General features: G+C 41.5%; 1 protein-coding gene across 1 annotated transcript in view; it reads left to right on the top strand.

The window, feature by feature from the left end:
* The window catches only part of LOC140453934 (uncharacterized), a 33,579-nt gene that overhangs the window by 1,710 nt on the left and 17,181 nt on the right, over positions 1–14,688 (top strand). The window contains exon 2 of the mRNA XM_072548789.1: positions 3,222–3,351. Within this exon, the coding sequence (XP_072404890.1) occupies positions 3,222–3,351 (130 nt within the window). The remainder of the gene's footprint in view (positions 1–3,221; positions 3,352–14,688) is intronic.

Genomic DNA, 14,688 nt, shown 5'->3' with positions numbered 1-14,688 from the left:
CCTAACTGCCAATGAAATGCAATCACCAGTGTATCATGTTAAAAAAGCAGCTTCCAATTTGTGCACAGCAAACACCCAAAAAACACCAATGGAATCAGCTTTTTTTAAATTATTTGGTTGAGGGATTAAATATTGGTGCATGACTTTGGGGAGAATGCTCTGTTCATTTGTAGATCCTTTTGCAGAGTATTTTATCTTAAGCTGAGAGGGAGGACAGCACCTTGGTTCAACAGCTCATCCGAAAGGTGACATCTCTGACAGCACTCCCTCAGTATTTCACTGAAGTGGTTTCTTAGATTTTCGTGCTGAAGGTTTTGGAATGGGACTTGAATGGACGTTTCAGCTCAGAGACTAAATGAGAAAAGGATATCAGATTTGTATTGAGCCAGTTATTTTATTGTGAGAAACACAGGTTGTGAGTGCTCATTCAATGGCTCAGTGAGTAAGTGGGATGTTTGGTTTGCTGCTGAGCTAAATAAGAGCAGGAAGGCTCCAAGTACTATCTAAGCTAAGGCTGCACTGCAGTGATCTGCAATATCCACGAAGGAAAAATCCATGAGTGGTGGCACAGTGGCTAGCACTGCTGCCTCACAATGCCAGGGACCCAGGTTCGATTCCGGCCTTGGACAACTGTCTGTGTGGAGTTTGCACGTTCTCCCCGTGTCTGCGTGGGTTTCCTCCAGGTGCTCCAGTTTCCTCCCACAATCCAAAGATGTGCAGGTCGGGTGAATTGGCATGCTAAATTGCCCATAGTGTTAGGTGCATTAGTCAGGGGGAATGGGTCTGGGTGGGTTACTCTTCGGAGGGCCGGTGTAGACTTGTTGGGCCGAAGGGCCTGTTTCCATATTGTAGGAAATCTAATCTAATCTAGAAACTGCTCTTGATGAGCGACTCTTGCTGGGCTATGTATTGTGTAGAAAGTGGGTTGGGAAAGTATCTGAGACGCCTTCCACAGTTGAGTAGCCTTTAATACTCTCTTCCAGTATTAAAACGTAAAGACTAGCCAGTTGAATAAGGTTCAGGTGAGTTGTAAAACCATACCCCACCAAGAATTGGCCTCAAAAGGAGCGGAGGAGAAATTAGGGAAACCTAATTATTGTTACTTCCCAATCAGTAACAAAAATCGACTTGGAGAGTCATACAGCATGGAAACAGACCTTTTGTCCAACTAGTTCCCACTGATCATGTTCCCAAACGAACCTAGTCCAACTTAGCTGTGCTAGGCCCATTTCCCTCCAAACCTTTCCTATTCATAAACTTAAATGGCTTTTAAACGTTGTAACTGTACCCGTATCCACCACTTTCTCTGGCAGTTCATTCCACACACAAACCACTCCCTGTGTAAAAATGTTGCCTGTCATGTCCTTTTTAAATCTTTCTCCTTAAAAAATATGCCCGCCAGTTTTGAACTTCCTCATCTGAGGGAAAAAACCCTTGTCTCTGCCCTTCATGATTTTATAAACCTCATAAGGTCACCCTTCAACTGCAGTCATACAGCACCATTCACATCCTCAGGAAGACCCTAGCTTTTTCACAGCCTGTTAGGTACTTTTTGTTGCAATGGAGGAAAAAGGCAATTTATGTGGCGCACAGGCACATAGCAAGATCCCACAAGTGCCAGTGGAGTCGTGACTAGATGATCAATTTCAAAGATATGGCTGAGGGATAAATTTTGGCTTCCAGTGAGAGATCCCCTGCTGTTTGTTGAAATTGTCCCATGGAATCTGAGATGCAACATGATGACCTTGATTTGACAACTCCTCTGGGAATTAGCATCTCTGGCAATGTAGTACTCACTACACTGAGACAGTAAACTGGGATTTTATGTTCAAGTCACCGCATGGGATTTGAAACCACAATTTCCTGGCTAAAGATGAGCATGCTACCCACTGAACCCTAGTTGGCATTTAGTAGATGATTTAGCTTTTAATGGAATCTTCATAATTGAAAATGGGATCATTACCTTCCAGTTTACAAACTATAACAAAGCTCCCACATACATGAGTATGCAAAGCAGCTTCACAATCGTACGAGTCCAGATACACTTGTTTCACATGTATGTGCACCTCAATCCTAAAAGTATACTGGACAGGAAGTAATGCCAATGCCACACTTCCTGACAATTTTCCCTTTCTTCCTGGTCCCTCTCCATTGCAAGATTGATTTTTGGAGAGATTGTTATCCCACCATGTGGGAGTCTCAGGCATCAAATTCTGAACCAGTTCATTGCAGAAGCATGCTCAGCTAAATTTTATTCTTCTGATAATCAGTTAGTTTAACACAGGTTTTGGGTTGTATTTTCCACACTTGTTCTTCATTGCTAATTACAGTACTGATAAATGTATAGGTTATGCACAAAACTTGTGCTCAATCCTGCGTAAGAAAATACATGACAGCAAATTTCATTTTAACTGCTATCTTATGAATCGGCACTCTTGATAAACCTGCAAAAAATGATACACTTCAAATTTAGTTGAGTGAAGTTTAGTGTATTGTTCTGTTCAATTATTATAGTTTTTTTTAACGTATTAACCTCAAAGTAAATGTACTTGTTGTTCAAACAAATGGACGCACGAAATATCAATAGTTGATTCAATTTTAAGTTAATTTGTCTCAAATACCACGATGTATGAGTAGTCAGTTGAGGGTGCAAGTGAGAAGACTCTTTGTTGGTAAATTTTATTTAAGGCAAAGTTGCCTTATTATTTACGTGATTTATGCTGTCAGTAAAATATAACAGTGACGCGTATTTGCCCTGTGTTATGTTTCTATTACTTGTTTTTGTGGATCTCTCGATTATCCAGAGTATTTGATCAACTGGCACACTCCTGGTCCCAGAAATGCCAGTTAAGAGAAAGTTTGCCATAATTTAGGCGTCAACCACAATCCCAATCAAAAAAGGCTTGGTAGTTCGGCCTGTGGCTATGACGCTACAGCTGGTGAGTCTCACACATCTGGGAACAAAAGGAGACCAATTCTTCCATGAAAGGCATTAAGCAGAATGTAAATATTCCCCTGCTCAAAGGAAAGGGAAACTGAAGCGCATGTTAGGTTGTTCTTTGAGCTTTGCAGAGGAGGAGGAGCAGATATGCACATAGAGTCTTAAAGAGATGAAACATGTCAACTAAAAATGGATCACATCACAGAAAACTAATGTGTTAATGAAGTCAAGTTCTTCCACTCTGAATACTATGTATCTGACTCAACCTCTCTCCATACAGGTCATCATTGTAGAGGATTATGCAGATCCCTATGATGCCAAGAAACGAGAGACAGGACAAAATGATGCAGAACGAGTTGGGGAAAATGATGGCTACATGGAACCATATGATGCACAACAGATGATCACAGGTAGGGTGACTAAACTGTCAGGTGGGACAGCTTACTTTGGCTAAGCCAGGATCAAGCTTGTTTCAAGAAGTTGTATCGCAGCTGGCATGGTGTGCTGAAGATTTGTTATGCATACTGTGGATATGGAAGGTTTGAGTTATAAAGAAAGGCTGGATAGGCTGGAACTTTTTTCAGTGCACTGTAGGAGTTCAGAGACGATCTGACAGAAGTTTATAAAATAATGAGGTATATAGATAGGATTAATAGTAGTTGTCTTTTCCCTTGGATGATCAATTTCAAGACTAGGGGACACATCTTTAAGGTGAAAGGAGAGAAATTTAAAAATGACACGAGAGGCAATTTGTTTTATACAGAGGGTGGTTTGTATGTGGAAAGAACTTCCTGAGAAAGTGTTGGATGTGGGTGCAATTACAACGTTTAAAAAACATTTGGATAAGTGCATGAATAGGAAAGGTTTGGAGGGATATGGACCAGGAGCAGGCAAGTGGGACTGGTTAGTTTGGGGTTGTGTTCAGCATGGACTGGTTGGGCTGAAGGGTCTGTTTTCGTGCTATATGACTTTATGATCGAGGAAATTGATAAAAGGATCTTCTTGTGGGTAAGCAAGACGTGTAAAGACAACCTGGTGCAAACCCTTTCTTCAGTCAAGTTTCCTCATTTTCTGTGAAGAAACATGAGACTTCTGCTTACTGTTAAACTTTCGCCAACCTGGTAGACTGGGATCTTATAGGAAGGATTGTGCTGTTTAGCATCATGTAATTCTGTCTAAGAGGAAGATGGTTGAGCATGGAAGCGAAGGATATGTTGATGGGTTGAGCTGAGGCGAGTGAGAAGAGGCTAATTTGCTGCACTGAAAAGCCTGTTTCTTTGCGAGAAATACTTTGTGATTGTAATAATTTGTGAAATACATTCCCTTGCTCTGCGCTACTAGAGACAGATATATTTCATTGCCTATTCTGAAACTTGCAGGATCTATTAGAGGATTGCACTGTAGTATTTATGTTATTTATTGGAATGTATTTTCACTCCAACAACAGTTTGCAGTCTCATAAATTTGACTACAGTAAGACCCAAATTGACTTTGATACCAACAAGGCACTTACTTCATTTACTTTTTGAAATTATGTCCTTTCTTTGAGACACAGTTCATTCTCCTCCTCTCCTGAAGGCGTTGGTTAATTTTTGAGACAGAGGACAAACCCAGACAAGGAATTATGGGGTCATCCTTGCAGCAGCACTTGGTACCACAAACTAGCTCAGCACTGTCCCCGTGAATTGTCCGGACTTGTCCTACCTGACTATCTCCTTTTCCATCTATCCACTCCACCCTCTCCTCCCTGACCTATCACCTTCATCCCCTCCCCCACTCACCTATTGTACTCCATGCTACTTTCTCCCCACCCCCACCCTCCTCTAGCTTATCACTCCATGCTTCAGGCTCTCTGCCTTTATTCCTGATGAAGGACTTTTGCCTGAAATGTCGATTTCGCTGCTCCTTGGATGCTGCCTGAACTGCTGTACTCTTCTAGCACCACTAATCCAAAATCTGATTTCCAGCATCTGCAGTCATTGTTTTTACCTCAAACTAGCAACTATTCTTGGTTTTATTCATTCATGGGACTTATGCAAGGATAGTGTTTGCTATCCTTTCCGAATTCTCATTGAGAAGGTGGCAGCGAGGCACCTACGTGTGTAAATCTAGATAGTCAATGTTAGTAAATTATTTGACAATGAAGAATGTGAGAGGGGTAGGTGTATGACAGTATAAAATCTTGGTATAATTGTGTTTGGTTAATGCACACCTGTAGTGCAACAATATTGGTCTCTATGTCTCAGAAAGGATATACTTGCTTTAAAGGGAGTGTAACAAAGGTTTACCAGATTGAGTCTTATGATGAGAGTGTTGTAATGTGAGTAGAAATTAAGTAGAATGGGCTGGCATGTAGAAGATTAAAAGGTGTTCTAATTCAAACATATAAAAGTATAGGGTGTTTGACAAGGTAGATGCTGAGAGGCTGTTTCCATTAGTTCGAGAGTTTAGGGCTGAAAATGTGTTGCTGGAAAAGCACAGCAGGTCAGGCAGCATCCAAGGAACAGGAGAATTGACGTTTCGGGCATCAGCCCTTCTTCAGGAATGAGGAAAGTGTGTCCAGCAGGCTAAGCTAAAAGGTAGAGAGGAGGGACTTGGGGGAGGGACGTTGGGAATGCGATAGGTGGAGGGAGGTCAAGGTGAGGGTGATAGGCCAGAGTGGGGTGGGGGCGGAGAGGTCAGGAAGAAGATTGCAGGTTAGGAAGGCGGTGCTGAGTTCGAGGGATTTGACTGAGACAAGGTGGGTGGAGGGGAAATGAGGAAACTGGAGAAATCTGAGTTCATCCCTTGTGGTTGGAGGGTTCCTAGGCAGAAGATGAGGCGCTCTTCCTCCAACTGTCGTGTTGCCATGGTCTGGCGATGGAGGAGTCCAAGGACCTGCATGTCCTTGGTGGAGTGGGAGGGGGAGTTGAAGTGTTGAGCCACGGGGTGGTTGGGTTGGTTGGTCCGGGTGTCCCAGAGATGTTCTCTGAAACGTTCCGCAAGTCAGCGGCCTGTCTCCCCAATATAGAGGAGGCCACATCGGGTGCAGCGGATGCAATAGATGATGTGTTTTCCAGCAACACATTTTCACTGACCTGCTGCGCTTTTCCAGCAACACATTTTCAGCTCTGATCTCCAGCATCTGCAATCCTCACTTTCTCCTTAGAGAGTTTAGGGTGATAAGGTTCCATTTTAACTTTGTCTAAGTGGGTGAGTTTAGAGTGAGTTAACATCAAGTCCCATACCTCTGGATAAAGGTTCAGCCATGTAGGACTTTGATGTGAAGAAATCTTCTTGCTTAGGTTTATGAATCTAACTGGTGCCTTGTTTCTTACACCCTGATCCAGTCCCTATGGAACTGAAAGTGGGAATCCAAGCCCTATCTGGCTGAGGTCAGCAAATTCAGCACAGGCAAGGACACAAACAGGGAGCATCCTAAGCTGTGTGGCTTGATACCACATCACACTGTGTAATTACCCACTGAGCTATCATGGAAATAGTATCCTATTTTCCTTGTCAGACCATTATCTGTGTTTTTCTTGATTAATTACTGGGTAAGAGAAGCTTGATAGAATAGGCCCTTCACATTTATCCCATGCTTCTGAATTTGGGAATGTGGGGGAGGAATTAACTTGCAACATTCCACTTAGTGATGCCACACATTGCTGCCCTAATGAGTGAAATTTCATAAATGTTGATCACTGAATTTTATTTTCTCTTTTAAAAATTCCATGGATTTTTCTTCCTTCCTTGGTGGTTTCCCTATGGTATGGTAAATTTTACTAATTGAACAACCTGAAGCATGCAAAAATAGGCAAAATATTACAAATGCTGGAAATCTTAAATGAAAAAAAGGATTTGAGAAGCCCAACAGGTCTGGCAGCATCCATGGAAAGAGAAATTAGGTTAACATTTCAAATCAAATATGACTTTTCTTTAGAGTCCAAGATTCGTTTGGGACTCAAAACATTAACTCCGTTTCTGTCTCCACAAATGCTGCAGACTGGTTGAGTATTTCCAACCATTTCTGTTTTACTTTTTGAACGGAATGATTAGGGAAATGTTCTCTGATCTTCTGTCCTTCAGCTCTGAAGACATTGTAGTTACTATTGTAACCCCTGGATTAGTGATGGGTTGGATCAGGGTTCCTACTTCAAAATACACACATGAGGATGACAGTTTGCTTCCTTTTGAGAGAAAAGCTGTTGACATTCACAGATTAAACTTCCACATCCTGAAGTATGTTAAAGTTCAGCAACTTTCCTGTGTACGCTAACAAGACCTACATTCTTGGGGTAAAAGAGGGAGGTGTAACAGTGAGAACAAAAACTTTAGGAAATTTCAGTTTAATCTGCCACAGGATCTGAAAACTGTCACTCACAATGAATTTGCAGGCTTTTAAAATGTTATTGTGGCTCTACCTAGTTGCTCCATCTTGATTTGTTTTGCTTCTTCTTCCATTCTTACTAACTTGGGTATTCTGTAATGTGAATCATTCATTTCTCAATTCTCAAGGAGGACAATCCTCTTTAAAGTGCAGATGTGCATTAAACAGAAGCATCTGGACCCAGTCCTTGGTATGAACAGAGCACTGTAAATTTGCCTTGTAATCCCATGAAAAAGGGAGGATACCGTGTTGATGAGACAAATCACAGAAAGCTGGCATTGATATAAGCCTTCAAACGTTCCCTTCCTTGCAGCCCAGTTCCTGTGACCGGGTCAGGGGTGGCTTTCAGAAAGCGACGCCTTGCTGGCGGAAGGCGGCAAGTTTTTTTTTCCTGCCCTCGTGTGAAGGAGAGATAAGGACGCCAGGGGAGGGGGAAATGACAAGGTCAGTGCTGACCTTTGAGGTCATGACTTCTGAACCCAGCTGCAGTGAGTCAGATACTGATTTACTATACAGCCCATGAAGTCTCTTTAAAAATGTCCCCATCGCCACCCACCCCACATTCCTGCTGAGATTGCCTGAAGAAAGTTGCATTCATATCTGTTTCCACATTCTCAAAATATGAAGGATTCTTATAAACTTAGTTCTGTTTCTCATCCACTTTGTTCAGGTGTTTACTACTTGCTGGAGGCAGCTTTGGATCAGCTGATTTGGATAGCAATGTCTTAATCAGTATATAAAATTTCTTTTCCTCATTTTTTCAAAATAAATCCCTACTTCTCACCAGGGTACCTTTGTGTTTTTTAACTTGTCTCTACTGATGGAACTTTCACCCCATATCAGAAGATTGTGGCTTTGAATCCCAGTCGAGAGTGTGATGCTGGAAAAGCACACAGGTCAAGCGTTTTGGGCAAAAGCCCTTCGTCAGGAATTTCCTGCAGTTTCCTAATGAAGGGCTTTTGCCCAAAACATCAGTTTTCCTGCTCCTCGGATGCTGGCTGACTTGCTGTGCTTTTCCAGCACCACATTCTCGACTCTAATCTCCAGCATCTGCAGTACTCACTTTCGCCTAGCCGCTTTGAATCCCAGTCCAGGATTTGAGAGTTTGTAATCCAGTATATCATTCTATTGCCGTACCAAGGGGGTGTTTTGCTTTTTCAGATGTTGATCTTTGGATAAAATATTAACCCAAGGATCTTTTTGCCTATTCTGCTGGTGCAGTTGTGTGATAATCACCCATTACTCCATATGAAGACCAACAGTGCATTCTGGGATCCTAGCAAAATACTTCCCTTGACCAAAAACCAAATTAACTGATAATATCATTACTTCTGTGACTTTGCAGCATAGGAAATAGCTGCTGTATTAGTTTGTATAGTCATAGACTGTTACAGCGCAGAGGAAGGCCATTTGGCGCATTGTGTGACAATCAAATCCCAATAGGTGCAGAAGGAGGCTATTTGGCCCATCCATGTCTGCACCAGCTCTTCAAATCAGCAACATTACTTAGTACCAATGTCCTGCTTTTTTCCCATTACATTTGCATGTTATTTCTCTCCAAATAATCATCAATTACACTCTTAAATGCCTCAATTTAAGCTGTTTCCACCACACTTCAATGCAGTGCATTCCATACCCTAAATACTCGCTGTGTGAAAAAGTTTTTCCTGATAACACATTTGCTCCTTTTGCAAATCATTTTTTAAATTGGTGCCCTCCAGTTCTTGATCCATTCACTAATGGGAGCAGTTTCCCCCCATCTACTTAATCAACCTTATTCATGATTTTGAAAGATGATCTGATCTCCTCTTAGTTTTCTTGTCTCCAGGAAGAACAGCCCCAACCTATGACATGCCTATGACTATCCTTTGAAAGAGATACACAACTATTCCCAATTCTCTGCTCTTTTCCAATAGTGCACATAACTGTTTTCTACATTTCAAAGTGCCTCATTGCATGTGAAAGAGTTTGAGTTGTTTCTGATCTGAGCAATGTTGTATGGTACTTTCAAATTTCCAACTTTTTTCCTTAAATCTGCAGTAGAGGTTGCCTCCCATTTCTGACTGGATTATTCCTTTTGTAGCTTTCAGTGCCAAAGAGCGGCCGTGTTCATTGCTCATCCAAGCAGTCTCATTTGTAATCCATTGAAGATTGAGACTGTCTCAATGTGGCATGTTCCTCACAATTTAATAATACTAAATCCAAATTCAACAACATTAATATTTGCAGTGCTTTTTAACTACAACTTCAGGAGCCTTGCTACAACGCTGGTACAATAATTGCTTATTAATTGTTTTGGAAGCCTAAAGAGAGAGGCATCTGATACTGTTTTTATTCTGACCTCTTTTTTAATTCATTCATGGAATGTGGGCATTTTTGGCAAGGCCTGCTGTTTATTGCTCCTCTGTATTTGCATTTGGAAAGACATTGAGATGTCGCCTTCTTTGATTCAACTGAGAGACTTGCTCAACCATATTTAAGATAATTTAAGGTCACTTAAGATTCAGCCACGTTGTTGTGACTCTAGTGTTACATGTAAGCCAGACAAGGAAAACATGGTAGATTTCCTTCCCAAGAACTTAAATGAACTAGTTTTCTTTTACAACAATCAGCTGGTTTCGTGGCCTCCATTGCAGAAATTAGCTTTTTATTCTAGAGTTATTTAATGAATTGAATTTATATTCTCCAACTGCTGTCATTGGATTTGAACTCAAGTCTCCAACTTGTTGGTCCAGGCCTGTGGTTTCCTCAAACAGTGACATGATCGCAATGCTTCTATGTACTTATGGAATTGTTATGTATCTCAAGAATGAGGGTGAGTTGTAATGTGAGGAGAGGTATACTGTGTAACACAGAGTTTGTTACCTTGATAGGGGGCATTCGTGTTAATGCATTTCTGGTGGCCAGAAGGTCCAATTGCTATGATTAGGAACTTTCTGAGATCAAAGTATACCATGTAGAATCACAAGAATGACATTTGGCCCATTGTGTTTGAGGTACTTCAGGATATTTTAGAGAGATATGTTACTGTGATTTAAATTGTGCACTTTATTTTTGGGATAAATTTTCAATCATAAAGTCCTCACATTTGCCACTTTCTGGTTAAATCTGTCTATTTTAATGAAGCTCTCTGATCCCTTTACCTTTTCAAACATTTCTCCAAATTCTGTGTAAATGAGGAGCATCAGTAACCACATATGATTACATGTTTCTGGAACTGTTTGACTGTGAAATGAGTTTTACTGCTTTTATTCATATTTACTGTTATTTTCACTAGCCATATCTTACCGACAGCAGTAAGATGTCTAGTCTCCTGGACTAGGGCATGAATGTCAGGGAGGATTCCAGCTAGTGATTCTGATATGCCTCTTGTATTCTTTTTAAACAATCCTTCCATAGCTTCAGTTCCTATGTTTATGGTCTCCTTCAGCCATGCAACCCTCCAAGATCTCTGTTTTTGTGACCTCTTACACATTTCTGATTTCCATTGCTCCATCACTTGGAAGGAGGATTACGTTAACGCTTCTTGGGCCCTGCAAGTATTTCCTTCCTAAATCTATCCATTTCTCCCCCTTTAAGATGGGGTCCTTAAGATCTACTTCTGTCAAGCATTTGGTCACCCAACTTAATATTGCCTTCTGTGGCTCAGTGTGGAATTTAAATGGGACATTTTATTTTAAAGACTGTATATAAATACAAGTTGTTTTCCGACTGAATAGTGTGCATCTAGATTAGGTTTGTTTCCCTACAGTGTGGAAACAGGTTCTTCGGCCCAACAAGTCCACACCGACCCTCCGAAGAGTAACCCACCCAGATTCATTTCCCCCTGACTAATATCCCTGAACAACATGGGCAATTTAGCACGGCCAATTCACCTGACCTGCACATCTTTGAATTGTGGGAGGAAACCGGAGCACCAGAGGAAACCCACGCAGACACGGGGAGAATGTGCAAACTCCACACAGACAGTCGCCCGAGGCTGGGATCGAACCTGGATCCCTGGTGCTGTGAGGCAGCAGTGCTAACCACTGTGCTGCCCAATTATGGGTTCGTGGATTTCGGTAGAGCCTAGAGTAAGATTTTTGCTGAGACCAGTCAAACCAACATTTGCTGCTCAGGCTCAGACACAATGAAGGTTACCAGTTAAGGGAGGTGGGACTGCCATAGCCTGTGGACTGCAACCCCGTTGAGATTCAGTGTCCTCAGATGGGAAAGAAAGAAAATTAGCCAGAGATTCAAACATTAGGGAAGGAGGGCTCATTGTCTGTCCTGGAAAGAGTTAATAATTCTCCAGCTGCATAGAATGTCAGGAAGTCACCAGGCAGCCAGCGGAAGACCAGAATAAAAGATTTTGTTCTTTTTATTAATGTAATTTTTGCCTGTTGTTTGTGCCAAGTTCCTGATCACTGATATTTATGGAACAGTAATTCTAAGATTTACCTTTAAATATGTTAACCCCATGCAAACCATCATCTGCTGCATAATGTCTCAAACTAGCAGCAGAAAAAGGAAGATTTGCATTTCTACGACACCTTTCGCCAACATACAAGTTCAAATTTGTTAAGGAACAAAAATTGACTCAGGACACCAGCAATAGTCCTCTCCTATTCTTTGAGACAGTGTATGTAAGATCTTTTACATCCTCCTGAGAGGGCAGATGGAGATGGTTAACCCCTATTAACCCTTGTTAACATTTCATCCAGCAGTGCAAAAATTCCTTAATATTGATCCTGTTGTACAAACTGAGCTAGAAACACAATTTGTAAACGTAGGAGTGTAGGAACAGATGTAGGTTATTTGATCCCTCAGGGCTGTTCTGCCATTTTTATAAGAGGTCATGGCTGATCTGTGACATAACCCAGTGTACTAACTTCTGCCTTTTATTCTTCTGTAGCTTTGGCTGTTAGAAATCTATCAATTTCAGATTTTAAAATTAGTAATTGATCGAGCATCAATTGCTGTTTGTGAAAAAGAGTTGTAAACTTGTGCCATTCTTTTTGTCTGATATGTGTATCCTAATTATATTACTGAAAACCGATTCTGTTTTTTTGCCTGGACTTCAAGAAAGTCCTCCATTCCTAAACTTGGACGGATAGTTTCTCTCTATTTAACTTATCTGTTCCCTTAATATCTTAAGTTTGAATCAAATTACTCCTCAACCTTCTAAAATGCAGGGAGTATTAAATCCTGCCTTATAGCTGATCAATTAAATTTAAATTAATTTACATTGTCTTTCCTCCTGGTGAAGTCTGCTTGTGACCTAACTAGTATTTTGTATGGCTAAAGTGTGATTTATTTCTACATTGGGATGTGAATGATTGCAGGTGGGTTGTGGGTCTGGCTGAATGTGGAGATCATGTCACTTCAGATGAACAGAAAGTCTCAGAGGGGCAGTCAGGGATCTCGTTTTACCCTAAACCTGGAATGGGGAGAAAAGTCAGGCAAGGTTCCTGTTGCTGCATCCTGTAGTAATGAAAAATGTCTAATCATTGTGAATATTGCAGGAGTGTGTTCCACCAAGTAATGCCTGGGGATGTGATTTCATTGCTGTGTAGTCAAAGAGATGCTAAGATAGCCCTTTAGAGTCTTGTCATTACATGCCCACATTATCCTTTGCTTTTGAAAATTATTACAATGGAAATTAAAAGCAGGAAAGGTGTGGAATGGGCTGTGGCCTTTAATGCACTATTGCACAAAGTCAAAATTATAACTCTCCAGCTCTTTCTCACCCTTACACCCTACTGCTATAATTTTTCTGGTGCATGGTTCTTGATTCCAGCGTAATTGACAATGGGAACTTCCAACACAGTATTTATTATTTCTGAACCATTTAAAATCCACCTACATCCTCTCGTTACTGGGATCATAGATGTTGAACAGAACAGATGAAGGATTTGTGATCACTGAAAGCTTTCGTGTCTTCATTGTTCATTGGAATGTATATGTGTATTATCGAGTTTAGATATTTTAAAACAAGACTGGCAGGACTACAGGACTACAGGAAGTATGGGATATAGGGAGATTTGGCTATCTGGATTGAGAATTGGCTGGCTGACAGAAGGCAGAGAGTGGTTGTATTCTGCCTGGAGGTCAGTGTTGAGTGGGGTCCCGCAGGGCTCTGTTCTTGGGCCCCTGCTCTTTGTAGTTTTTATAAATGACTTGGATGAGGAGGTTGAGGGGTGGGTTAGTAAATTTGCAGATGACAGAAAGGTTGGAGGTGTCGTCGATAGTACAGAGGGCTACTGCAGGCTGCAGCGTGACATAGACAGGATGCAGAGCTGGGCTGAGAAATGGCAGATGGAGTTCAACCTGGATAAATGCAAAATGATGCATTTTGGAAGGTCGAACTCAAATGCTGAATATAGGATTAAAGACAGGGTTCGTGGCAGTGTGGAGGAACAGAGGGATCTGGGTGTGCAAGTACATAGATCCCTCAAAGTTGCCACCCAAGTGGATAGGATTGTGCAGAAAACATATGGAGTTTTAGCTTTCATTAACAGGGGAATCGAGTTTAAGAGCCACGAGGTTTTGCTGCAGCTCTACAAGTCCCTGGTGAGACCACACTTGGAATATTGTGCCCAGTTGTGGTCACCCTACTATAGGAAAGATGCAGAGGCTTTGGAGGGGATGCAAAGAAGGTTTACCAGGATGCTGCCTGGACTGGAGGGCTTGCCTTATGAAGAGAGGTTAAATAAGCTCGGACTTTTCTCTCTGGAGAGGAGGAGGAAGAGAGGAGACCTGATTGAGGTGTACAAAATAATGACAGGAATAGATAGAGTCGATAGCCAGAGACTTTTCCCCATAGCAGGATTGACTGGTACAAGAAGTCATCGTTTGAAGATATTAGGAGGAAGGTATAAAGGAGATGTCAGAAGTAGCTTCTTTATGCAGAGAGTTGTGAATGCATGGAATGCGTTGCCAGTTGAGGTGGTGGAAGCAAAGTCTTTGGGGACATTTAAGCGACTGCTAGACATGCACATGGATAGCAGTGAGTTGAGGGGTGCGTAGGTTAAGTTACTATAATTTACATTAGGATTAAATCTCGGCACAACATCGTGGGCCAAAGGGCCTATTCTGTGCTGTACTTTTCTATGTTCTAGGCCAAAGATAAGGAAAAAACAACCTGAAACTAATGTCATATTTCATTGAAGAATTATCTGTTCGGAAACAGCAATAATGACTAGATAATTAACATTAACAGGTGATGTTGGTTGAGGAGAGTATTGATCTGGACACCAAAGTGAACTTCCCTGCTCTCCTTCAAAGTTACCACTGATTCTTTAACCTCTTTTGAAAAGATACGCGGGGCCTTGATGTAAGATCTCTTCTAAAAGACAGCATTTTACACAATGCAATGTGGTACTGCGGTATCAGCCTA

This window comes from Chiloscyllium punctatum, chromosome 28, assembly GCF_047496795.1.
Source record: "Chiloscyllium punctatum isolate Juve2018m chromosome 28, sChiPun1.3, whole genome shotgun sequence".
Lineage (NCBI taxonomy): Eukaryota > Metazoa > Chordata > Chondrichthyes > Orectolobiformes > Hemiscylliidae > Chiloscyllium > Chiloscyllium punctatum.
Note: the sequence above shows the minus strand (reverse complement) of the source record. Positions and strands in the feature narration are given on the sequence as shown.